The sequence below is a fragment of the Betta splendens genome, chromosome 15 (genome assembly GCF_900634795.4).
Source record: "Betta splendens chromosome 15, fBetSpl5.4, whole genome shotgun sequence".
Taxonomy (NCBI): Eukaryota; Metazoa; Chordata; class Actinopteri; order Anabantiformes; family Osphronemidae; genus Betta; species Betta splendens.
The window spans coordinates 6,991,005-7,017,689 of NC_040895.2; the positions used below are offsets into that span (position 1 = coordinate 6,991,005).

Consider the following 26,685-nt stretch of genomic DNA (forward strand, 5'->3'; position numbering starts at 1 on the left):
GGTTTGTTTGTTTTGGAACAATGTCTCTTGGCTTCACAATAGACGGGGAAATTAAACCCATCACAGTATTGCATTATCAGACTCCAGAGCTGGACGTATTTATCTCACCAACTCCTTGAGGTTCTGAGCTGTGCTCCAGAAACTTCCAAGCCATCCGATTCCCTAAAGTGAAGCAGAGGGAGAGAGAGGGAGAGAGAGAGAGCGAGCGAGAGAGAGAAAGAGAGAGAGTCTCACAGACCCACTTTGACTCTACACACTGGTGACGCTCAGAGTCTCTCTCTCTTTTCTTTGCTGTCTCCCATCACTTTCACGCTTAGTTCAGACCCACACCTCCAATGTTTTCCCACATTTGCCGAGGTCTCCTGCTCCCCAAACTCCGGTAATTGACAGAGGAGGAAGGAGACTTTCTCCTGATAGAGAAGCAGCTGTCAGTGGCAGAGTTGAAAATTCGCTCAAAGCAGCTGAAGCGGACGGAGGCGAAAGGAGACGGAAGCGAAGGCGAGGAAAAGGGAAGACTGCTTCTTCAGGTGACCGAGAGGCGATGGAGGCGCACGGCGTGCGTGATTAGGCAGCAGCCCCGCAGGACGCGCTCCGTTGTTGAGGTGGATTACAAAGTACAGCAAGCTTCAGGACAGACTGAGGACGCCTTCGTCGAATTCTCGTGACGGATTATCGTATAACCATGAACGTGTCGCCCCCAGACCGCAGGAAAAACGTGCGAGAACTGGCTTTGGAGATCGGCATCCGAGTTCTGCTGTTCGGAGTTTTTGTGTAAGTACAGCCTCCACCTGTTCCGTCTGAAACGTTCAGCGTGGCATCGCACCCTGCGCCGATCGGTCAGTTAAACGCCTGGCGCCGTCGATGCATGTGCATTTACGCGCTCCAGGCGGCGAACCGCCGTATTCGGGTCGCTTTGCCGCGGCGTGGTGCCGGACGAACAGGTCCCGCGGTTCAGCACCACGGACAGATCCCCGCTACGGCGCCAGGACGGAGGAGACGCGGCGCTAACAGGTTGACGCAAAACTAGTTCGATAAGTGTCGTGTGTGCTGCGTGGCTTATGCGTGAGTTTTTTATTCCTCATCAGAGGTGATTGGTGTCGGAGCTTGTTTGACCACTTCACAGAAAAAGGCAGCGACGCTTGCAGTCACGTCCTCGTCTTTGGACTTTTTTATTCAATGTGACGGTTGTGACTCAGAGACACAGCCTTCAAAACTAAGATAATTATGAATTATTAATTATTTGTCTAGCCTGGAGGTATTGAGTCTTGTTTGCATCCGGATTTTGCCTTCAATATGATTTGGAATAACTCACCTTACTGCAGATTTAATTCCATTCCAGATTTTAAAAAAAAGTCAAAAACTGATGTGAATGTAGCTACGGTGCCTGTAAAGTCTGCGTTATCACGAGTGTCTGCCCTCGGGCTGAGAGATCGAGCTTTACGTGTTCTGTCGTCATAAAAGAGAAACCGCCAACAAGATGCTGCCGCACCGTCACAGCGTGACAGCAGGCGAACTCAACTGGGGGGATCTTCCTCGCAGCAGAGACTGGAGCCGACGGAGGAGGCGCCGATGCTCTAGTCTTCTGTGTGCGTGCCTGTGATTCATAAACCCGCGTATCAGGGCTCCAGGCCACAGACAAACAATTTTACGCATTATAATTACCCTCCATCCATACTCCTCCTCCCACTACCACCACCGCAGAGTCCTTGATGACTGTAATGAACTGGGTTTATTTACACAGAGAGCAACTAACACAACAAAGTGTGTTCATAAAACCCGCCACAAGCAGTGATGTCCCTAAACGGACCTACTCATCACGTTTCCTTAATGTCAGCGCTAAATCAAATAGCTCAGTTGCTTAAACACACGTCACTGTCAGACCAGTGCAGCATAGAGTACAAATCTGAGACAGCTGTGACCTTTTGTCAAGATTAAATAGATATTGGAAGAAGTAAAATAGTTTTATAACAGGAAGCCATTCAAACTTGAATGAATGTTTATACAGTGTAACTGAGGCTCCTCCTGGACTCGGTGCTTAAGGGCAAGTCCCAGTCATGTATTATATCAGAGCATTTTGGTCCATTACTTTTTTGAGAGTAGCATTTGTTGCCATGACTTGAGCTTCATGTCTGGCAGATCAAAGGGAGCTGTCCTCTGGTGCTGAAGGGCAGCAGTTCCCTGTCCATATCACACACAGGGGCCCGAGGTGAGGCCGGGATAATTGGGGTCAACCACAATTGTGCTGCTTCCTTTGGTGGAGGTGTAAAGGCCAGTTTTTGGCTGTTACCTTCTGTTCTATCTATTTTCTATCTATGCGCAGAGGAAAAAGTTGCATCGCTGTTTACATTGATTGACACGATTTGTTGTATTTGTAATGGATATGGTTTCAACACCGCTATGTAAAAAAATAGCGCCTCTCAAAATAACCTGTTCAGTGTCGCTTTAGTTTGTTCTCTACTCTCTAAAGCCTACAGTAGGAGGCTTTAATCAGTGCTCAAACAGGCAAGTTGTCCTTGATTTTCATTAAATGGCGTTGACTGCAGCCGGAAAACGTCAAAGTTATTCTGAGAGCAAGATGAGACATGTCTGGAAAGGAAAAATGAAGCACAGGGTTTTGAATGCGTTGCATTGTACACATGCAAATTGGTGCAAACATGACCTGCCTTTAAGGGAGTTATCTTTCCGCCTGCCCTTCCCTGCCAAGCGGCCCGCCTGCTCCGGGCCCCAGGAGCTGCTCTGACCTCAGCAGGGGCCGAGTTCTTAGAAGTTTGTGTCTTAAGTCCAAGACGAAGAGGAGGATTCCTACTTCACTTCACTCGTAATCCGAAGGACAACAAGCAAAAGCTTCGACAAACTCTAACGAGCGGTTTCGTCCGAGTGGTTGCGTGACGGCGCTCGCGTCCTCAATCAGTCAAAACCAGCTGAAACTCGACGTTTCCCCGTGTTTGCTCCTCGGCTCATTGTTGGACACTTGAATAAGCAGAATAATTCCACACTCTATCAGCCGGAACAGGAAGGAACCGAGAAAGAACACAAAGGCAAAATGAAACAAAGCGCGAGGAGATAAGATGGAGGACATGGCACCGAGACAGATTAGAAGCACGGGCGCAGCAAATAGAGAGCCACTAAAGCCGCCTTGAGTCCTATCAGCACTCAACAGTAAAGTGTTTTTCGGGGGAGCGAATGGCAGGTGAGGAGGGCGGCTGTTGTGCGGCCCGGTGTACGGCACCATTTAAAATAGATTTGTTTGCGCCACGAGAAACAATTCAGGCCTGAGCAGCGCGGCCTCTTTCATGTCAGAGAATCAAGCAAAGCGGTTCTTTAGTTATCGCAGGCTTTGAAGCAGCGCGAGTGGAGGTACAGTGCAGTGTATGAAGAAAACATTTAATTGTTGTCAGAGGGGGTTAATCGTGCCCGTGCTCCATAATGACTCATTCATCCCCCAACATCATCCTCTCCTCTCAGCGGAAGGCTTATGAGCAGCCCTGGGATGGAGCCCAGAGCTTTGGCAACTCCCGGGAAGCTTTGTCGAGATGTTGGGGACGAGCGGAATGTTTACGAATAAGCAGATTGTTGAGTGATGAAGAGGAGCGGCGGCGTCACGGGCACACGTGGGTGAGATGAGATGAGGATCAGTTTGGCAGAACGATGTGTTTTTGTGTGACGTGTATTGGATTGAGCCTCGATATGTCAGCGCTTGTTGATTTTGGCCACGCCTCCCATCGCCATGGTTACGCACCCGAAGGGCAGTGCATTCGGTCCTTGAGAGGCTGGATGCGTCCAGTTCCCAAAGGTAATGGTCCGGTGGGCTAACGCACGCGTGCGCTAAAGGAGGTCAAATGCCGATTCGCAGATTTGCTTTTGTCGCGCATCTGTACAGTTTCATCAAACCCTTCATCAAATCTCCAGACTCGCTCACTGACGAGAGCTGGAGTGTTCCAGCAAACAGCATTTAGAGATCATTTTCTCACAATTGAGCTGATTCAACTACAGACAGGAACAAGTAAATATTGCAACAGTTTTCATCCACTGGCAAGAAAGACCCTCTCAGTGAGATGTTGCCCTGTTTCTACATACAGTGTGTGGAATTGTTGCTGGGCATTTTTCAGTCCTTCCAAGATTGGAAATCAGGCTCCAACAGTGTGACACGTCTTCAGCTGGAGTCATTTGCCCTTTGTTTATTTTCACTGCATGCATGATTATTACTGTGCTCTCCTGCCATTTCCTAATTTAGTAGCCAACATCTGAGGCACTGAATCATAGGTCATCCAATCTGTAACCCTTATTATCTCACAGATGACAAAGAAAATTGAGTTTGAGGGCTTGACAGCTGATTGCGGCCGACGGGACACGGGAGCGGCGCTTCCAAACGGATACAAATGGAGACGAGAGGGAAAAAAACAGTGAATGAAAAGAGCGCGACCTCTAGAGATGCTCATTTATTCATGTGGGTCTAAAATAGCAATAGAAAATGTCTATTGGAGTTTGGACTTTGAGGAATCAGGTTGATTGATCGTCAAGTGGTCATTCTGAGACAAACAAACAAACAAACAAACAAACAAACAAACAAACAAACAAACAAACAAACAAACACACAAACACACAAACAAACAAACACACAAACAAACAAACAAAGCTGAGGCACCAGTATAAACACAAAGATGGGAGACGATGCCAAAGAAACAATGTTTCCTAAGACATTTAGAGACGGACGAGAAAACTGTGGATCTGCAAACTCCGCAGGTGCTGAAATAATCATGATTCTAATGAGAGCAGAGGCAGCTGACTGTCGCACCACGAGCAGCTCGGCCTGTCACCGCTCTAAGTAACTCTGGCATTTCATTCCCTGCCATTGTTTGATCAGCTCATTATGTCCCACTGTCCCTGCTGTCATCTATTCCAACCCCGTCTCTTTATCCCTCCACGGGCGCCAGATCCCTCCTTTACGCTCTGTCTGTGCTTTACCCCGTTTCTCCTTGAAGGAACACAGATCATGTGACGCCGCGGGTTAATAAAACCAGTGGATGATGATGTAGAGACATTATTGCAATTTGGTTAAGAAACATTTAATGCTTTCTGATCCAGGGATTCTGGTAATCACCAAATATCAGCATGAGGGCACGGAACTAAAATGGAAAATCGCAACTATGCAAAGAAAATAATAATGTTTGACTTCATTACAGATGATGATTAAACTAGTTAAACAATGTTCAAATCTATTTAATAGACTAGGTCCAATGCACTGTATTATTATTTTGTGAATGTAGTCTCATAATTTCATTAGAGGTTGATGTCATATTTCAGTCATTACTGTAGTAGGTAAAAGTTGAGCCCAATTGGAGCTGTGGACGTGACAGCTCCTGTCGAAGCAGACGAAGATCCTCGCTCTGCTTTACGCTTCATCCCATCGTGGTGTTTCTACTCTTCTTCCTCTCTCCCCCACCTTCTCCCTGTCACTTGTTCCCCACATCGTCCCTTTCCCGGGTATTTTTCTTAGATCGGCCCCATTACTGTCATTTCCAGCATCATACTCTTATCTGTACAAAGACAGATGAGGGACCGAGGAGATGAAAGTGCCTCGCTGCAACACACACACACACACACACACACACACACACACACACACACACACACACACACACACACACACACACACACACACACACACACACACACACACACACACATTTGACGGACTCACGGTCTAATCTCAAAATATACTCGATAACAAGCATGTCTGTCTTTGTGTGGAGAAGCCTTCACTCTGTGTGTGTGTGTGTGCGTGTGTGTGTGTGTGTGTGTGTGTGTCTTGGGTTTTGCTGTCAGACCAGACTCTGTCCTTGACGACACCTCTGCGGTTTGCTTTAGACAATGGGCTGCAGTGATACTTAACTCTCACCAAAGCCGGATGAACCACATCAGGTCTGTCTGTCTTAGAAAGTGCGGATGGCGGAGAGAGATGAGACAGAGATGTTGTATGTGTGTGACAAGTAAACACGCACAGTACAATGATGCTCACGGGACAGAACATGCACAAACACGACAAAAAACTGAAACCTATGCAGACAGTAGAGCTGTTTCACAAAAATATATGAAGTCCCTTTGATTTAGTTTGTGGCTCGTGGAACCTGAAGGTGTTGAGACTGGCACATATTAAACTATCAGACCTCTCTGCTAATGGCAAACATTAGTCTATCAGCTGCTTCTCCACCAAGACATGTTGGGTTCCTGTCATGTCCGCCCTCTGGAATGAAAACGGTTTGCTGATGGGAGGCAGAGTGGACTTACAGGCCCGAGAGGCCGCGTGTTTTCAAGGTCACCAACACAGACGCTGTCAAGACAAAAAGCCTTTGTTACGCTGCAACATCAACAGTCCAGCGCTGGAGGCAATAAGGCACTAATGTTAATGTAGCCAGTGCACACAACAGAAGGAGACCACTCCAGGCCAGGAAGGCTTGTTATTATTCCTCATGTCTCCCATGTCACATGTCACACAGTTGGTACAGTATAATGTCACAGCCTCGCACTCGGCCCACATCTACGCTAAGTTTCATGGCTGCAGCTTCTGGGTCCAAATTTGTCTTCTCCACATTGTCAACTGGACCCTTTAACAAGAAACGTGCACATCGGTCACACATCATGGACAACGGTGCAAAAGAGAATAATAGAATAGAATAATAGAATAGAATAATATTTTATTATAAAATAGTTAGTGAGCATAAATAGAACCACTGCAGAAACCAATTCTTTTTTCTTCCGAGACATCAGTTATTTCACGCCGTGTAGTTCACCTTAATTTTTCTCTAAAGGAGGTTAATCAGCCAGAATAAGAGGATACACCCATTTAAGCACGCATGACTGACCTGCAGTACCTGAGTGAAGGCGACACCCGCTACGGTCTCCTCTCCAAAGTACTGTTTATCAGTCATGCAGGCGGTGGAAGTTAATACTTTTTGACGAACATGTGACAAACAAATCCTTGAGGCCAACGCAAGCAAATGCTCTCATCCAAATAACAGGGTCATGATGAATTAGAATCTAAAAATCCAGGTAATATCAAAGTCATGCAACAGGTAGAAATAGATAAAATAAATGTGAAACCTACTGTGACTTTACAAAGGTAACATATTTTACTGTACGTAACATACAGTACGATGCTGCATGTGATTTTAACTACAGTTAAAACAGTTGTTTTTGTTCGTACCTCTCTCTCTTGCCGTCGACTTTGACATTTGCGAGGATGAACAACGCACAGACATAAATGCCTTGTGCCGTGTGTCCTGGTTCCATATCTGTGTCCACACATCCAGATGTCTTTACTGTCAAACTAGTATCATGCTGTAGCTAATTAATTAAACACAGGCTGAACAAGGACGCACTCACACTCACCTGAGCAGCGGTCATTGTTCTTTTTACCATAAAAATAGCAGTGTCGTACTATTAATGTACTGGCGACTGATTCTGTGGCTCATTAACAGTCCTGTAATCGTCAGGTCACATTTCTTCCACGCTGCCGTCTGAGTCACAGCGCATCAGGGAGGAGGCTCAGCAAACGTGCCGCTGTGACTCCAGCGGGACGGCGGACCTCCGTGCATTTACTCAGCTCCACTACGAGCTCCTGCGGCGCCTTCACGGAGCCCGCTGGCAAATCGCCGGTGCGTCTCAGCCGCGCTACTTCCCCTCCCGCTGCGGGCTGGAAACCTTGTCACGCCTGTCCCCCCCATTCACCGCCGCCCCTTTGCTCACGCCCTCCCGGCTTTGGCCCTCTGCTGTTCCTGACGCGGCCCCAAACACGGGGCCCTGACCTTTTCCCAGTGCGTCTGTGGGGGGTTTGGAGCCAGCGGACACCTTTAGTCCGACCACGGAAGCTTTGCTATCGCTGCTCATTACACAGTGGCATTTCAGTCCACCCCTCAGAATTAGGTGGTGTGAATGGGTAATTAAAGCTAAAAGCACCCCCCCCTCCACCTTCCTCCCAGGGCTTTGCGTGACACAAGAGGCAGCCTATTTCCTGCGTTCTCTCCTCTTTAGCCGATCTGGGGAGGGAAATCCCCGGGGAAGCCAGAGCCAGCTCAGTGTCACTCAGCATCTAGCTGCTCGCCTCCCTCTTCCCCGTCGCTGTGACAGGACCGGTGCTGTGCATTCCCGACACGTTCCATCACTGCCCCGACTGTAACCGCTCACAGGGAGAGGGCTCCAGCATCAGATGCACAGGCGGATGACGGGAAGCCTTTGGGAAAAAAAAAAACGCAGTTGAGCTTAAAATAATTACAGAACTGGTTTGAGCATGAATTCCTCAAACCACTGCCTCATCTTCGGGCTTAATAGCTTGTGTTTGTTTCCTACTGTAGCTCCTGTGAGATCCTGCTGAAATTTCCCCGATGATTTCCAATAACCTGACTCCTGCTGTAAAAAGCCCAGTGGTCCTCTCCATCAGCGTCACTCGTGTGCATGCATCAGTGCTTTGCTCAGGCCTCCGGGACGAGGATGAATCAGATGAATCCACATGATTAAATAAAGAAATGTAGCCCGGGTCCATCAGCTGGCTCACCTCTTTCTCCACCGTGACCCACTCTAATCTAATTGCAGGACCAGCGTTTTATTAAATTACAGATTTCCCCCCAGTGGCCGTTATTTGACTTTGATTTGATTGTGCGGTAATAAAAATGTGAGGGCGCGTTGTTTTTTTTTGTGTGTGGAGGCGTGAAACGCTCGCCTGCTGTGACTCTCATCCATCAGTCAATCGAGGCGCCTCCTCTGCAGGTGAGAGCTGTGTGACAGCACAGTCACAGATGGACAACAGTGGAGACTGATGTGATGTGACGTGCAGCATACTGTGGCTTGTTTCCATTCAGCGCGTCTTCTGTCTGTTACAGCAGGTTGTGAATGAATTCACTACGTTACAATGCTTAAACTCACTTTGGAATCGTTAGCTTTGACAAATGGTGCAAAACAATAACATTTCAGAAGTGATAATGAAGGAACAATTTTCCCAGTCATAGTTTTGTGTTCACAAAAACAGGTTTATTCTCGGTTCCTCCGTTATTCCTCCGTTTGTGCTCCGCTCAGAGGTCCCGTGTGGCCATCCAAGCATTATGCTGCTGATTTGGCTGCTTCCAGATCAGTTTGTCTGTGTGTCTGCCACCACTGGGGCCTAGTGTAACTCAGCCAAGATTCATGGAGCCAGGCAACGCTCACCTCCGCCATCTCCTCCTCACTGCAACACTCACCATTTCCCCTTCAAGCCCTTTCTGTCATTGTCAATTCATTTTAAAGTTAAACCTATTTGAGGGTGGAGTTAGAAGTTAAACGTTAACTAGCGGTGGTTCGGTTTTATTGAATAGTACAGTGCTTTAGTTGGATCTGATGATCTACAAGAGGGGAGGAATAGAAATGGACCGGTGACAAATGATGCAGAAGATGCACTGAACAGAGAAGCATGAGGATGCTGATAGTATGGAACCGTATAAGTCATTGTTACCTTGTGGCTGTGAGAAGCTCAGGACTCTTTGGCAGCGTCCACGCCCGTTACAGTCAAACATCACAGTAAATGACTAGCGTTTTTGGATCAACACCTGTTGTGTGAAGTGTGATACAGCCACGGTGCTGGTCACAGGTCAGATCATTCTGGTGAATGTCGCGGGTGCTGATCGCACCGCTCTCCTTTCAACGATGCGAAAAATGACAAATTGCTGGACCTCAGCTGCAAATGCGGAGTAATTTCGGTGGCCGGCACTCGTGTGTGAGACAGACAAAGGCAGACGAAGCTGAAAGTTCTCCACGTGAGTGTGGTTTTGAGTCGGGGGCTGAATAAATAAAAGCGAGAGGCACAGTGACGCGTTCGTTTGGTGACGGAGACATAAAACTTGGCAGAAGCTGAGCTTCCTCTTCTTCACAGTTACTGTATATTTTAAATAGCTGGTGTAAAACGCCCTCTGCGCTCCTCGTTGCTGCGCTGCACTTCCAACTAATTACTGGAAGGAGAAGAACCTCCACTTTCTTTTCGTGTGCTGTCATTCCTTTACAGTGTGTTTTCCTGAGGCCGCAGATTCTGCCCACAGCAAATTACAAATCAAAAACTTTCAAATTAGCTTCTCGCATTGTTCTTGATCCCCTCGTTGCTACAGTACACTACGTCTTTCGAGTGTTTGTGAAGGCGAGGGAGAGAGATCTGCAGCTGAGGAGGTGCTCTCATCAGATTCTTAATATGCACGTAGCGAAGAGGAATAAACGCTGACGCGGATGAACTGGCCCAGTTTAAAAAGCCAGTTTGAAAACACTGTGGATCCTCAGCGTGACCGACCCCACTGAGCTTAACAACCTCTGCAATTAAACTTTAAACGACCACACGGGCAAAAGGTGAGGCTCACTGTCTCTTCCCTGACGCGCTCACCTCCAGACGTCCCGGGCCGATGGGTGATCCATGACTGCATTTGCTCAATAACGTCTGTGCAGGGAGCAAACAGGAGTTGATAAAGGAGAACGCGCGCTCCCCAGGCAGCAGCAGGTGGAGCAGAGTTCAGGGCCTTTTGTTTGCCGCCGTGTCCTCCGGAGCTGATGGGAATATGCTATTGTGACCAACCTGCTTCTCTTTGTTCTCATGTCTGCTCTGCCTGGATGTGTTTTCGCTCCAACGCGCCCTGTCTCTCTATTTAAATCCCTGTGATTACAATTACTTTCCAGCAGGGAGAATAGCGATGCATGCTGTGTATGCCATTACCTCTCCGGGCCCTGATATTAGCTGCACTAATGTGGCTATAATCCACTCTATCCTTCCTTCCTCCGCCGCATCCGCCTGAAAATGATGCATGATGCATTTCTCACTGCTTTCATTTACTACTTCTTACAGCACAAATTGCATTAAATGTGGAGCGAATTCCCTCGTACACCAGACACTTCTATCCATGAAATCAAGTATGAACCCTTAAATAATTCCTGCTTCGCCTCACATGCGGGGCTTCGAGCCCTTTAAGCACACCTGGACCTTATTGAAGTCTTGCTTTTAATATGATTTTTTTATTTGAAAAAAGATGAGGCAAAATAAAAAAGTGAAAAATGCAATTGCAATCTTGAGCCGAGGGAAATCCTTTGACTGTATGTATTGATTTGGAGATGATTTGGTACAAAACCTCCAAAAAGAGCAATAATACCACATGTCCAAAAGGCATTTTAATTTCAAGTTACCAAAACAGGCCGTAAACAAGGCAGTGTGAAATAAAGTGCTGTAGCGTTGTTGTGGAGTTGTTTATTGCCGTCTGTGGCTGAGTGACTTTATTACATTTCTCAGATCAATCTGGTCGAATGAGTGAAGTAAACTGCCGTATAGAGAAGTAATTATCAAATGTTAATATACTGAATCAATGCAGAAACAGCTGCTGAGTAGTTGAAAGTGGCATTGGTTTTATTGAATTCCCAAAAAAAGGTAATAGAGCGGCCCGTTAATGTTATTTCTTTCTTCTTTCTAGTTTGTTTTAATGGGAAACTACATTTTGTGAAAAAGAATGAAATCCACTGCTTGCTGTTACCTGGAGGCTGTGTGGGCTCTGGACTCATCCACCATAAGCTTTGTGCAGCGACAGGTGGATGCCAGCGGTGTTCAGTGATCGCAGAGGGTGTGTGTGTGTGTGTGTGTGTGTGTGTGTGTGTGTGTGTGTGTGTGTGTGTGTGTGTGTGTGTGTGTGTGTGTGTGTGTGGTGGGGGTCTGCCTGGCCCAGGTGGTCTGAAATCACATTCCTAGAACATATTTATTAAATATATGAGCACAAAGTGTGTCTGTTGGTATAATGTGATTGTAGTGAGTCATGCACATGGGCTCAGCATTGTGTTAAATGAGCTGATTAGGCTGCTCCATCGCAACAACATTAGGACACATAGCAGACTTTCCAGTGTGCAAAGCTGTGTGATGTGATCGTCTAGACCTGCGGTGAGCACCCACTTGGTTAATATATATTTTTGAATATCGCCTATAAATTGTAAAAAGTAAAAAGACACAAGGATTTGATGAGAACATTACATTCCAACTTACATAGGCTTTGCTTCAGCCAATCACAGCCAACGTAAGAAACAGACTGTAAAGTTAGACGTGCGTCATCTCTCTGCATGCTGTAGGCCTTCAGTTTTTGTCTGTTTCATTTTAAAGCCAAATTAAAAAAAAAAAAAAAAACCTTTCCAGAAAACAACTCTGTGACAGAGCTGCTTATTGAATTGTTTAAGGGCGCAGTGGCAAAAAAGACTTTGTGGAGACGGCAGAGAACAAGGTCGCGTCTGACAGCTCGCCGGTGGCCGGGGAGGGCTGCTGGAGGCCCAGCATGCAAATGTGTGCCTGCTCTGTGAAAGTGGGAGCTAGCAGGGCTCCTCCGCGGAGGTGATCCTGGGTAAACACGTCTGCACGGAAGAAGCAACAGGTCTCCTAGTCCTGAGGCACACGGTATAAAAAAAAACAGATGATGTAACAACGATCAATGTCTTCTTTGGCACAGATTTACAGAGTTTCTGGAGCCCTTCGAGAGAGTGATCCAACCAGAGGAGCTTTGGCTCTACAAGAACCCTCTGGTCGAATCAGACCACATTCCCAAGAGGGTCATGTTCGTAAGTACCTGCTGTCCTCTTATTGCGAACTTGATTGCCACATAATAATGTTTTCATTATCGCTGTCTACAAGACAGCTCATTAGTAACCTGCAGCTGCAGAAAGCTGTCATGTAGGAGAATCACCGCTTTAAAGCTGGAGACCGGATGTAAGAGGGGTTTCACACAGTTGTACTGTAGTAGTGTAGTAGTGGGATAGATTTTAAACTCATACAGCCTGGACCGAACATCTTTTACCTTGGCTCACACTGTAAACACTTCGCAAATAAGCTGAAGGATCTGGGCAAACACCTCCATCCTCCACATATTGAACTGTGTGCGCTCGTTTCATTCTCTGTACAGGTTTCAGCAACAATCACTGCAAAGACATCGCACTATATTGACTATGACTCACACATTTCACATGGAGATGGTGGACACAGATGCTCATATATTCCCAAGTGGTTCTGGTAAATACAAACACTAAATGTGCCAAAACAGAAATAGATGTGTTTTCTGCACTGATGTTATAAAAAGCTACAAAGAGAAACCAGACCAATAATCAAAAGTAAAACAGAATTGTACCTCATCAATGTTTTAAAGATTCCCGACAAGAAGCAACACAGCTGTCTAATGCTTTGCTCATGTTGCCTGAGGCTGCAAGTTAAAGCTTAGCGAGGTTATTTTTTATCATGTAACTTCTGTAAAGTGGCAGTTTGTCACATCAGCTGTGAATGTTGTGTCTGTTCCTCCAGAGAAGCAAACCCCATGTTGATTGGAGCTCTGCACTAGTAAATGCTCCCATTTATAATTTGACCCCCAGTCCCTGAAACACTTCATTTATTTTTCATGTATTTTATACAGTTTATGTATTTCATATGGTTTCCACCACACAAAGGCCAGAGTTTTCAATTTGTCAACAGTTTACATGCAACACAGATCTAAAATATTCTGCACACTCACTTGTCAGATGACGGTTCATTTAATGGACATCACCATATATTCAAACAGTCTCACCTGACTGTCTGAGTCTCACCTGTGAGTGTTGGACAGACTGCGGCTCCACTCGCGTGTCACCCCCCTACACAAATCACTCACCTCATTACAGTTTGTGGTGCAACTGCTGCAAAGTGGTTGAAGTGTTGTCTGTGATTCATCTCAAACAGCAACTAGACACTACATACAGTGTAAACTGAGCAGGCACAATAATTTGTGTAATTCATAATTTGACTGTGTTGGGGGGAGGGGGTATTTTAGACACCTAATGCTGAGTTTCATACAGTATAATGTTAAGCTTTAAATGACGCCTGTTGATTGTTCGTTATAAGAACTAGAGCACATCGGTCATAGAAGCCAACGAAAGCACATGCAACTCTCCACCATTCGTCTGCAGCAACACAGGCAAGAGATAACCCTTGAGCATATCTGCACTTAATCTGCCCTCTATCATTTCTATTTCCTGTATCATTGAGCTTTTTAAAAAGTGTTGACAGTTTATATTAACATCAGCATCCATGGATCTTTGCTGATGACAGCCCACTAAATTATAAACGGAAGAGTGAGCCCCTCCCAACCCACAGGCTGCTTGGGTCAAACTCTCCAGCAGTCGGGCTTATTACTCTGACAGAGTCCCTGGAGGTGCAGAAATTAATCTGGCTATTGAAACAGCGCATGGAAGAGATTTCCATAAAGCTACATTATGACTCACTGTGACCTTCATTATCTTGTTAGTGTGTGCTGCAAGAGAAGTTACAGTCTTGGGTTTTCTCATTATGAGAATGGTGGAATAGTTTAGCTCATAACACCTTTAGGTTGAATCTACATCTTAGTCTGATACATTCTGTTACATTAGTTGTGTTGAAATAACACACTGTCTCGGTTCCCTCTAAAAAGAGCTTAACTTTAGAGCCCGCTTTATCAAATATAATAATACAGTGGTTATTTTTCATTCTGGTCTCATTTAAGGATTTTCTTTATTGGATTCAAGGCCCATTTGGGACTTGTGCTACACAAACAGCATTTGTAGTCTAACCGCTCTGGGTAATGGTGCCTTTCAGGACAGTTCTTTCACTCTGCACAAATTCTGAAGACATTGGTCCTGACAGTAAATGAGTAAGGACTGATTTTGGTGGAGTTCCTCAGCGTCTCAGTGAAAAAAGTAATGGAAACGACTGCGACTAAAAGTGTGCTGATACGGTACATGCTACTCTGTGTCTCACATAATCAATTTGCACTGCATGTACAGTAAAAGACCTGCCTCAGCGCTATAGAGTTTACACAGCAGCCGTGGGTTTCCATACAAACCAATTCAAGTTGGCTGAATAAGATGAGAAGCCCAAAGTTTGTATTCAGATAAGTTTTGTCGTTGCCAGTTGGAATCCTGGGAAAAACAGATGCATAGTGAGTTTTTAATTGAACTACTCCCCTCTGAACTGATAAGCAGCACACAACCCGTATTCATTGTCCCTCTTTACTGACTCCCCATTTTTTGTTTTTATGTCCTCCTGTTACTTAAGGAAAGGAATATATTGAATTTGGCCAGAACGTAATTAATATTTCCTGAGTAAAGTTGGCGAGAGACGCATTCCTTCCTTTCTGTGCTGGCAGGAAACACTAAAGGAGCTTGTTTGCCTTTGTTAAAATGAACTCTGAATAATAGATAGATTCGTGTCATTCCCTGAGGCAAAAGCCATTTTATGATTAACCTGCAAAACAGGCCCTGGCGAATGACGTGGCTCATCTGTAATGTCACCGTGATTATTCGACATTTTTGTCTCACAGGCAATTTCATTTCTTACCCCACTGGCGGTGATATTTGTGGTGAAGATAATCCAAAGGACGGACAAGACAGAGATCAAAGAGGCATGTTTGGGTACGTGAAGCCAATTACTTGAAATGCCATGAAATATTGCCCATGAGTTTTCTAAAATTGACACACCTGCTTTGCATATTTCATTTGCTGGATTTTGGGAGGAGAAAAAAAAGCTTCAAAATGTCGTCTCTCTTTTTTTTAATTTCCTTGCTCTTTAATATCTTTCATCTCTCCTAAGTTCCACCTGGAAGCTCTGGCTAATTGGTCACACAGACGTACTTAATGTGCAGGTCTTTCAACTTGGGTTAGGCAACCTGCTGCTACGATCAATATGGACCCACACAAATTAATCTTAATGGCGGCTGCCTCGCATATTTGCACCCGTTCATAATGTCAGGCTATTTGTCTCGTTCCCTAACAGCATCTGGGCACGTCTCTCACGCCGACTTTCCCCCCCCGTTTGCCGTTCCCCCCGGGGTCGAGCGCCTCGCTGAGGCTTTGGTGCATCAGAGAGCATTAAGAAAGTTTAACCCAAATCCAATTATAGAGACACACGGCGATGAATCGGGTGGAGATAGGGAGGATCAGAGCATCGGAGTGGAGATTACAGAGCCGTGTGGAACCTAACAGCGCCATTGCTGCCTGCAGAGACCAACCTGCGCAAGGTTTCACAGGAGCGTCGGAAAACAGCAGCACACGTCAGAAGAACAAAGGGAGACGGAGCTTGTTGCTGTGACAAAGTTACACTTGATCATGGTTTGGAACTTTGCTTTGAACCATTGCCAACTCTCAACTTAATGAGATCAAAAAAAGTTGCTTCTCAACTGACATGAAGCAAAACATTGTGTTCTTTGATCTATTTTGAATTAAACTCGGACTAAACTAATGCTGCAGAAATAAGCATCTAAACATGGTCCTTGGAGGTGCTTAATATCTGATTCAGCATGTGAAACTCTGAGACCACTTTTTTTTTCCTTATTGGTTTTTGGAACAAAAAAAAATTGTTTTGTCTAATAATTCTTTATCATTCCCAAACTAATTGCAGAGTTACCCATCATTGGGCTATTTTATATATGATGTTTGAATCATTAATTTATTTTCTAAAAGATGCTCATTTCTGTTTATCCTATACTTTTTGGTGGAAAATTGTGTGCTGAGGGAGTCATTTGTTACTTGGTGACAATGGGAGAGTTTCCAGTAATGGCTTTAACCCAGCCTGCAGGAATGTACAGCTGCTTTGTTACTTAATTTATTAAAGGAAAGGATCTGGGCCGTAACGTGGGGAGATGTTTGCAGACATTTGTCAAGAATAGAAGATAGCTTCACATGCTCTATGAGTTCAATCAGGTCCAACTCAACAAACACTGCCAGGACTGGGAACGCTGTGGGATCCCCACAAAAGCTGGAGGAGAAGGAGAGGGAAGTCCCACCCTGGATAATGCGCTTGAAAATGATCAGATTCACGGATGGACTTTTTAACCCGACTCACTTTGTGTCTCATTTGATCTGCTCAGCACAGAGTTTGCTTAAATTAAGGAGCCTTTGAATAACACTGATACGGCTCCTCTCAGCGGCTCAGGAGGATAATATATTTGAGTGCTGACAACGTGGGGTGAATTCAATTGGCCCACAGACCCCTGGGATTAACCTGCGAGGGCACGTCCTCCGGCTAATAACGAGCCCTGGTGGTTTGCGTCAAAGCTAATTAATTGAACTTATAGCTACAGTGTGATGCCTACCTGCAGTCAACAGGGTGTGTTAGCAAAATTGAGCTGAAGGACCTGCGGTAGTGCTTCACATGCCGGCGAGTGTAACGCAGTGGAAGTCAGTCAGGTCCCACCTGGTTCCAGTGATGCCATTGTGTGAAGTGGCCTCACAAGGGCAGCAGAAAATACACATGCACAGGTTGAGAGAATGAAAAGACACAATTAGCTGCTTCTATTCATTATTCATTTACAGCAGCATCAATCGTTCTCTTAATATCTGATGTATTTGAAGGCAAATCGAATGTCTTACTTACCTGCTTCACACACAACACAAACAGGTGGAAGACGCTTTTAACCTCGAGCCACTGTTCCTTTTCTAGCCGTGTCCCTAGCTCTCGCCCTGAATGGAGTCTTCACAAATACCATCAAGCTGATTGTCGGCAGGTGAGCCGCACCCAAACATCACACGTTCCTTCTGAACGGTGCACTGGACTCGCCCCACAGATGATACAGAGACCCTCCTTTGTTATTTCCAGACCCCGGCCTGATTATTTCCAGCGCTGTTTCCCAGACGGACAGATGAATGTGAAGATGGTGTGCAGCGGTGAGCCGGACCTGGTCTCAGAGGGACGGAAGAGCTTTCCCAGCAGCCACTCCTCCTGTGAGTATCAGTCACAGGCCAGAGGCTTATGGCTGCCAGTGATACTGGGTCTCACACAGCTGATTAAACGGCATCCGTCTGTAGCTGCTCACTCGGTCTCATCTTGATTAAACTGAGCAACACTTCACGCAAGTAGAAAATATCAGTGTGCGCTGGCTGGCTGTTCACTTGATCTTGTTGCTGCCACTCTGAAGGTAATTACAACGTGTACTGTAGCACCTTGGGTAAGATGCTATATGCGTATAGTTTGCTTAATTGATTCAGGCTGAGCCTTTTCAGTCTCGTTCTAGAGCAAACGTGAGCATAAACTGTCGCTTCTGCTTCGTCAGGTCTCCTGCCGTGTTCAGCTGTACAGGTCAATGTGAACTGCAGTAATTCACTTTTTCTGTAGTCCAGCACATAAATGTAGTATTTGTGTGACAACGGCAGTGTTACTTCCAATTTTTGTGTTTTAATTTGAAAAGTTTTGTCTCCAGTTTGGCCTCTCCCTCATTTCAGTAGCTTTACTGTATGTCTTTTGGATTGTTTTCACCCGTGTTACACTCTCATTCCCCTCAGTTTCCTTGACTTCTTTGTACCTGTACAGTAAGTTCATCTACTTTCGTGCAGCAGACTTTGAGTATTGTTCCTGGAAATGTTCATGTCTGAGCTACTGTAGATTCTTGAGTCTGTTGTCATGTTTGCAGCTGACTAAAGGTGAGGTTTGTGGTACAGTGTGTGAAGGTACGGTATCTCCCCTCACTTTAGGAATCTATGGACTGTTTTATAAGTGCTTTTGTGAATCTGATTTATCACTAGAAATACCGACCTGAGTTTAAGAACTGACCTGGAACTGTCTGTATGAACATGAATGAAGCTCTTTAACAGACCTTTATGAGGACTCTAGCACTTAAGCACTTAAATGCTTGTTCCCATGATGCTCGGCGGGCCAGCTGCCATTTTGATTCATTTACGTAAGACTGTTCCCCCCCCGATGCACTGGAAGGTGTGCTTTGTTGTATGATCTTGCACACAGAGCTCACATTGAGGGTTATCTGGCTCCAGATTTTGGCGCTGATAACACAACCCGATCAGTTCACTGATACAGACTGACAAGGCCGTGTCCCTGCTGTCACCTCTCCTGTCTCACCACCCAGACCAGACTCTCCTCAGCCACAGCCTTCTGCTGCATCGCCATCCGATTCCTCCAGTAGCTGTTCCTCCAAACTCCTCATCTCTACCTGAGCTACTTTTCCCCTGAATATAAAGCATTGTTGTGGCTGCATAGCCTTGAATTTTATTACCACAACGGTTTCTTTGTGACAAATTGAAAATAGAGTATGTTTTTTCTTCCCTTTGTTAAAATTCCAATGAGCAAAATAGAATTTTCTTGATGAGTGAACGGCTGCTCTGTGACAGACGTCACATCAGGTTTGGAAATCCAGAAACATTTTTCTTTAATAGTCTGCTAATGACTAATTATCCAGTAAATGTAGTAAGAAGATAAACAGAGGAACCACAGCTGAGGTATTTAGCGAAACCTCCACCACTCATGAATGTCTTGTGATTAGGTTTGAAATAATGTGGATTTGTGTACTGTACTTCCATTGGATGTATTCTTAGAAATTCTAATCAGGTATAACTGTAAATCTAACTATCTACTAGTACTTACTTGTACTGATACTACAGTATATACTTATATATACTTTTCCTCCATGGCTGCAACCATTTACAGGAATTTCTCCACTGGTTTCTTATTAAAGTAATTATTTGTAGATGTTACTTAGTGGGTCTGAATTTCAAAGGGTTGTTTCCATGGTTTTACAAGCAGTCACCATTTACTGTGTATTATATCTGCTATTTAGTTCCATGCAGTCATGTACGAAGTTACAACAGCTTATTGCTGTGAAAATAACAGTTACAGTTGTTGTTTTTGTGTTATGATCAGAAGTCGAGTACCTTGTGGGATCACAGGGACGCTGTACAAGTTGTTATTGGTGTTAAAGACGGCTGTAATTTCATGGTGCAGTTCAATTTCAAATGGATGTTTTGAAGCAATTATAGGTCGGCAGCTTCTCAGACATCTGCTTTAAGGAAGAAACACTTTGAAGTGCAGGCTGCGTCCCATTAGGCGTGGCGAGGAGGGACGTCTCTGTGCACAGATTACGTTTATCTGCACAGCAGGTCTAATAGCGTCAGGCTGTTGCGCTGTGAGGGTGGAGGTGATTGAGAGAACTGCATCATGGGAACACAGGGAGCACCCATATGTCAGGGCAGAGGGAACTCAATTTCCGGTCTGTGCGTCTTTTCACCTGGACGGGACCGGCTGGAGTGTGAATAACCCACAGAGCCTTAAAGAGATGATTGTTGTTAAGAGCAGGAAATAGGGTCAGAGTAGAAATGTGTGAAATCAAATCAAACCCCCACTGCAGTGACATCCTGTAGCTCTGCTGCACTTCTACTGTACATTGTAAAGGTACATTTACAAAATAATCCCTCACAATCAGCCAGGATAAAAATATCGGTATACATCGGCCTCTGCCGTTTGATGGTGGCTATTTTTTAAAAATGCCTAAACTATTATTACATTTCAAAGTTCTTCAGGCTTCACAGGTTCCTTGTGATTAGATTTCTTTTCTTCACCTCAAAGCAAAGTAACAGTAACAGAGTAAATCGGAAGAGACACGTCCCATAAAGAGAAAAACAAACAGAAACAAACTGCTCCAACTGAAAGCATCGGCCGTCTCCTTCCTATTCATATTCATCCAGCCGTCTTCCCCTGTGTACACTAATAGCTCACATCCACTATGATCAATTAATATGTACTTAAAAAAAGCCATCAGTGTCTTTAGCATCTTCATTCCTTCCAGTGCTTAAATGAATCCCTTGAGACAGTCCTAAGCACGGCTGTAAATCTGCTCATTGCTTCGTTCACTTACACAAAACCATCTATAATAAATGACTTCTAATGTCACACATTAGTTCTGTATCTGGAGAGAAGTGCATTCCTGCAAACTGTGTGTTTATCATTCGCCCGTGCATCAGCTATGCAGCACTAATAACGGATCCCTGATGGGCTTTTGGATATTAATTGTACGGTGAACCATTAGAGCCGCCTCTGGACCCAAGCGGTAGGTTGATATTCATCACCTCGTGTCGGATCCGCGGCTTAATGCTCCTCGCTGGGGTCAGAGGTCAGAGCTGGAGCGTGACAGAGTGCCTCTAATGCATAGCTTCAGTCTATCAATCCACAGTCAAACCTTGTGTAGTTGTTCTGCTGATACCTTCAGGTGCTGGGCTGTACTGTATGTTAATTATATGTGCATCTCTTCCATATTATAATGTACGCAGGCATCTTTGATGGGTCTCAGGGGATGGACCTTACAGTACTTTGCTGTTTTTGCTGGCCTCATCTCTGCTCTCTGCCATTTCCAGACATTCCACCGACTCCTGAGCAGCATTCCTGCGCGTGTATGAGCTGCAGCCATTTATAATAGAAGTCTGCTGTATTATTCTAGGAGCAGGAGCTGGTGTTATGGCTGGTGTGTGTTGGTACGGTGCCTCACAGCCTTCACTGAGTCTGCTCTATGGGTTTCTCACACAAACGCATTCCAGAACTCCGACGGAGTAAAGGTGTTCCCACGTATGCTGACCTGTGCAAACCGTTTGTCTGCCTCACTGTCGGAGCAAGCCCGGCCAGACCCCCGCTGCCGTCGCTCTAAATGAAAAGTCAGAAAGGGCAAAGTGGGTTTCTGACTCCACAGAGAAGTGGAATTTCAGAGGGTGATGTTAGGAAATCTAAATAAATTTAAAGCACATGTGATAGTGTAACGCAGCGATCTGCTTGACAGATCTATTCGTGGAATTGCGTGATGTCTCCCTGACAGCAGGGCGGCCGCTCTGCCTCCTCTTCCTCCTCTTCCTCCCCTCCCTCTCTACAGGCTGCACACGCGTCGCCCCGTCCTTAGTATTCCTGGCCAGTTTGTGGGTTGAGTGACAAACGGGCAGTCGATGGCTGCTGACGGATGCGATGTGACCGGGAAAAGAGCGGACCTGCCTCCGCGTCACATTTCGCGGCTCCGTCGCTAATCACTAACACGTGCAATTAGACCCATCGTCGAGGAGCAGCGAGAACCTGATTTTGATGGTCCGGAGAGATGAAAACAAACCTGCTATTTATTTAGATCAATCACGGTCCCGATCGACAGCGTGCGATCGATCAGATCGACGGCCCCCTCTCTTATCTTTGCTTTGCACAAGAACTGCGTTTCTGTGCTACATGCTAAATAGGCCGTTTAGACAGCATGTGCCCAGTGTGGCTGTGTGGATGCAGCCTGTTCGCCTTCCTGCACCTGCCGGACACAGTGATTTAGTCCAATCATATTCACCTGCAGCACCAGACTGAAGGTTTATCCCTCAGCCGACTCACCTGAACGGGCTTCACGCGTCCCATCTGCCTCTTTTCATTTCCAAAAGATTTTGTTATTGCCCTGCACTCACAGAGGTAAATTCCCACGCTCTTCTGCTGCGTGCTTGTCTGTTTTGCAGTGTAAATAACTTTTACTGCACGTCTGTGGAGACTGTTCACGTCGCTGAATGAATGCCATGTTGCCCCCCCCCTCTCTCTCTGCCCTCCAGTCGCCTTCTCCGGCCTCGGCTTCACCTCGTTCTACCTGGCAGGGAAGCTGCAGTGCTTCACGGAGCAGGGCCGAGGCCGTAGCTGGCGCCTCTGCGCCACCGTGCTGCCGCTCTACAGCGCCATGATGATCGCGCTGTCCCGCACCTGCGACTACAAGCACCACTGGCAAGGTGGGTCCAGCGTCGGGTTCTCCTCCCCTGGTGGAGCTGGATCTGCCGGAGTCGTCTGCAGACGAATGGGAGGATGCAGGGGCCTGTTTTAATCACACCTGGCTCGAGGCGCTTTAATCATCAAACACAAGGAAAACCAAGCAGTACCGCTGCGGTCGAGTCGAGTTTTAGCCTAATCAGCATGACTGACAAATCGAGGAAGGGCCCGAAAACACAGGAAGGTGCAGTAAATCAGGTCGGGCGTCGCGTCCACAGACAGGAAACCGCGGCTCCGCTTCCTTTATGCCAACCACAGCACAATGATTAGTTTCGATTTCCCGCAAACTATTTCAGATGACAGGGAGGCAGCGTTTAATTCAGCAGCCTGGGAAGAAAATTATAATTACAAAAACTTTTTTTTTTCATCTTCTCAGAAGGAAGCGGAGGGAACCTGGGGGGGGGGGGTGCAGTACAGTACGTGGGTGGGGAGCAGGAGAGAACACGTGGCAGGAGGATGACAGCTCTGTCGGGTGGTGTTAATTAGCTTCACGCAGCCATATGCTGCTGTGGAACGGGGCAGCTACCAAATAAACAGACCCCACTCTATTCACCCGCTGAGAGCCCCCTGTACTCAAAGCTGCATGCGCGGTGCCCCCTCCCCTTAGACTGTTCAAAGGTGCCTATTAAACCCGAGGGGGACTCAATCTGCGCTGAATGTAAACAAAAGCTGGCAGCCCCCCATTAGCCCGACACTTGATGGATTCTAATATCCTCGCCACCCTTTCGCGCTCCGGAGGTGCGCTCCATCCTCCGCAGGGGGAGACGGGCTTCCGATAAGTGCCAGGGTGAGGCCGCCAGACTAATACATTACACCCAGTCAGGCTCTGTTACATTCAGAGGATCACGCCGAGGAAGCTTTCGCAAAGCCGGTCCCTGCGTCGCGCTTGGAATCCTCCAGTGGAGCCCACGTTTCCCCATTTTTCCTGCATTAAATTGAAATTTCCCCCACAAATAGAAATACGAATAAATAGAGATACTGTACAGTATGAGCCCAACTTTCATTACTTACCTTTCGTTGTACTTTACATGGGTGCTGGTTCTCTTCCTACACATGAGCTTAAATTACACATGGATCCATCCATACCTTAACCTGTGCTCCTGTGATTCCCAGACGCCTTCGTCGGAGGAGTGATCGGCCTGCTGTTTGCCTACATTTGCTACCGCCAGCACTACCCTCCATTCATGCACATGGACTGCCACCTGCCTTACGCCAGCCTGGGCGGCGCCGCCGCCGCCGCCGTCCACGTGCCCCCGCGCCCCCAGGACGACCCGCAGCCCACCGACAACGCCACCACCCTCCCCCTGGAGGGCTTGACCGAGGGGCCGGTATGACTAGTGGCCCCCACCGAGACACCCCCCAGCCCCCCCACCGAGCCGCTGAGCCCCCCTCCACACGCCCAGTGACCGAGCGGCTCTCGGGTACATTCCAGTGGGCAGTTTTAGCCCCTCACCATCTCCATAGAGTCTCGGTGACACTCACATACTTTTGCGTTTTTTTATTTTTATATATATATATATATATATATATGGTTCTTGCTCAGCAGCCGTAAGAGTCTATATTTAGACTTGATATATGAGAGGAATGTTTGAATATGGGACATCGCCGCTGAGAGGGAGGAGAGGAGACGAAGCCCTGAGGAAGCAGGCTTCACTAATGCCAGAGAAGGAACGTGACAATATGGCAAGGTTTTGCTAGAAGAGTTTTTATTTAGCGAGGAGAGCGGCTGGCACCTTGTTTTGTGCTATGAGGCATCCAGTGTTTAGAGACTGAGGCAGCTGGGGACGCACTGAGAGCTCCCATGGGCTGTCGCAGCATTCAGACCATGAAATCAAGCCAATTAAATAGTTTAAATGTTGCGTCTTAGATGGTAAAGCTCGAAGCAAATGATGGGGTTTTGTTACGTGTTCAGAAAGTCCTTTAAATTCACACCTGCGCTGCTTCTATTGCTTTTTCTATGTCCACAGCTAAATTATGACAAACACAAAACCACAACACTTTTAGAGCGACGCACCGGTCCATATCTGGGACAAAAACGTAATAATAAATTCCTCCATTTCTCCTCGTTCTCCTGGGCTTGCGTCGGGTCCCCTCCCTCGTGCCTCTGTCTCGCGTTGTCGCCGTCAAACTTTGTTTTTCGCAGCCTCTGCGTTCGACGCCGTCCCAGAGCTGGCGCCGGGCTCCAAATTGTGGCTCTGTAGGTTCAATCAATAACAGGCATGTGGGAATAACACACCCGGAAGTAATGTGCGGAGGCACAAACTCCAATCTGAGTGCGCATTAATCCTCATTAAGGGAGGTCGGCTGCTCCTGCTTATGAGAACATTAGACTATGTGACGTGCCCCAGCAATGCAAATTGCTTTCAGTTCACTGTAGCCCCTCAAATAGACAATCTCGCATTCAGCCGATGACAGCCCTGAACCCAGGACGGCCATTTTAATGTATTATTCATCCATTACTGTTCCATTATTTATTAATACATCCAGCCTTAATTTGGCGACATATTCAAATGAAGCAGACGCCAAACAGTTGTATATTTTCTCTATCAAGTTTGAATGTACCCCGTTAGACTTTATTAACCCACGTCGCTGGTTTCTGACCATCAGCAGAACCTTTTACAGGTTCTGTCAGAGGATGATGGAGCACAAAGGCCCAGTCTCAGCTCACCCACAACCCAATCAGGCAAAGACCATCATGTGCCCTGAATGTTCCCCAAGCGGGGAAATCATATCTGCGTGTGATTCCCTTTAGTTTCTGCTTTTGTCCGTCTCCACTGTCGGAAACTCAGCTGAGAGCTGTCAGCAGCGGCTGACGTCTGTTTCGTTGGGTTCACAGCTCGGCCCGTGCACGGGTTCACGCGGTAAAAGCTTGTGTTTTGTGTAAACACCATGAGCCTCAGTTAAGCACCGTCACTAATGCAGCCCATTGGCGGCTCCATGTGTGCGCGCAGGTGTTGACCAGACCTGTCTCACACTGATGCAATACAACGTATGAGACTTTCCAAAGGATGGAGGCGCGAGGTGCTCGACTCCAGACCATCAGACTCTTGACAGGACTTGACAAGACTCTGAGAGTCGACAGGAGAACAGCTCCAGACCTTTCTACTGGTTCCATCAGCAAAGACTGCGATGTTTCAACATCTTGAAAGTGAGCGGGATGCAGATGCGACACGTTTGGCATCTTGTTTTCTTCTATTGATGGTTTAGTGTATGTGTTGTTCAGAAAGTTTGTAAGAGTATTTTTTTTTTTTTTAACGATTTCAAATCATTCCATGATTAGTTTTCATTTGGTGCTATAGATACTTTTGTAGCAGTGGATCTAACTTTTTTTCAAATGGTGGGTTTGTCATTTTGACATGAAAGTCATTTTCTACAGAAAAGGGAAAAAAGTGAATATTCTACATCTTTTTTTCAATTTAAATGCTCAAGGGCAACCGGTGTTCGTTCCTTTGTGTGTTCTTTCAGTCATTTCTCCTTCCCAAAGACGGATGGGACACAAGAAAAATACTGGAGCATAACAAATTTATTATCAATTATAATGAATAGACGTCTGAAGAAAAAACGAGTGTAAGATGTACGAGTCTTTGTTCATGGCATGCCGTTCCATTTGTGAGAAAAGGTTGTTTTCTATGAATAAGCATGTCTTGCCTTGAGAAGTGTTTAAGCCGTGTTTTGCTGTTTATATACTTTTATGAAGCCTTCAACGAAATGACTGCAGCTGTGTGAAATTTGTCCATGGAGGGAACAAAAGGAGCCCAGCAGCTGGAGCCCGCGTTTGAGCCAGAGCTCTCGCTTACAGCACATCATTAGGAACAGATGAAGGTTCGGGGACGTTTATATTAAAAACTTTCCAGGCTGTAATCAGATCATAGTGGGTACTGTCCTTTATTATATGCAAATGAACAATCTTACGGCGTGCAGCAGCCGTCGCTGGAATGAACTTTGTCCTGGGTTCATTTGAACGGATTTATGCTTTTGTGGCTCTGCTGTGAGACTGCACAAAGCTGAGCGCGTGTGTGTGAATGTAACTTTGTTCTAAACGTGTGCTGTGCTTTTCTGGATCATTTGTGTTGCACTGTTGTTTAGGGACTTTCCAATAAATGTGTGGATGCTCA

At 46.2% G+C, this 26,685-nt stretch overlaps 1 protein-coding gene and 1 long non-coding RNA gene across 2 annotated transcripts; one reads left to right on the plus strand and one right to left on the minus strand.

The window, feature by feature from the left end:
• The first annotated feature begins 242 nt into the window (after window positions 1-242).
• On the plus strand, window positions 243-26,685 carry plpp4 (phospholipid phosphatase 4). Its single transcript, XM_029175874.3, has 7 exons — window positions 243-771; window positions 12,480-12,588; window positions 15,348-15,438; window positions 17,465-17,528; window positions 17,621-17,745; window positions 22,363-22,533; window positions 23,684-26,685. Exons 1-7 carry the CDS (start codon window positions 683-685, stop codon window positions 23,902-23,904), a joined length of 870 nt encoding a protein of 289 aa, XP_029031707.1. The 5' UTR covers window positions 243-682; the 3' UTR covers window positions 23,905-26,685.
• Window positions 12,480-17,682, minus strand: LOC114870793 (uncharacterized). Its single transcript, XR_003788427.1, has 2 exons — window positions 17,118-17,682; window positions 12,480-14,946 (listed from the first exon to the last, which is right to left on the minus strand). It is a non-coding gene; the product is annotated as an uncharacterized LOC114870793 (long non-coding RNA).

Excerpts from the sequence above, each read along its gene's own strand:
- plpp4 (XM_029175874.3), top strand. The coding sequence starts at position 683 with ATGAACGTGTCGCCCCCAGACCGCAGGAAAAACGTGCGAGAACTGGCT. Across the intron at positions 17,746-22,362 it reads TCCCAGCAGCCACTCCTCCT|TCGCCTTCTCCGGCCTCGGC; the intron begins GTGAGTATCAGT and ends TCTGCCCTCCAG. Across the intron at positions 22,534-23,683 it reads CTACAAGCACCACTGGCAAG|ACGCCTTCGTCGGAGGAGTG; the intron begins GTGGGTCCAGCG and ends TGTGATTCCCAG.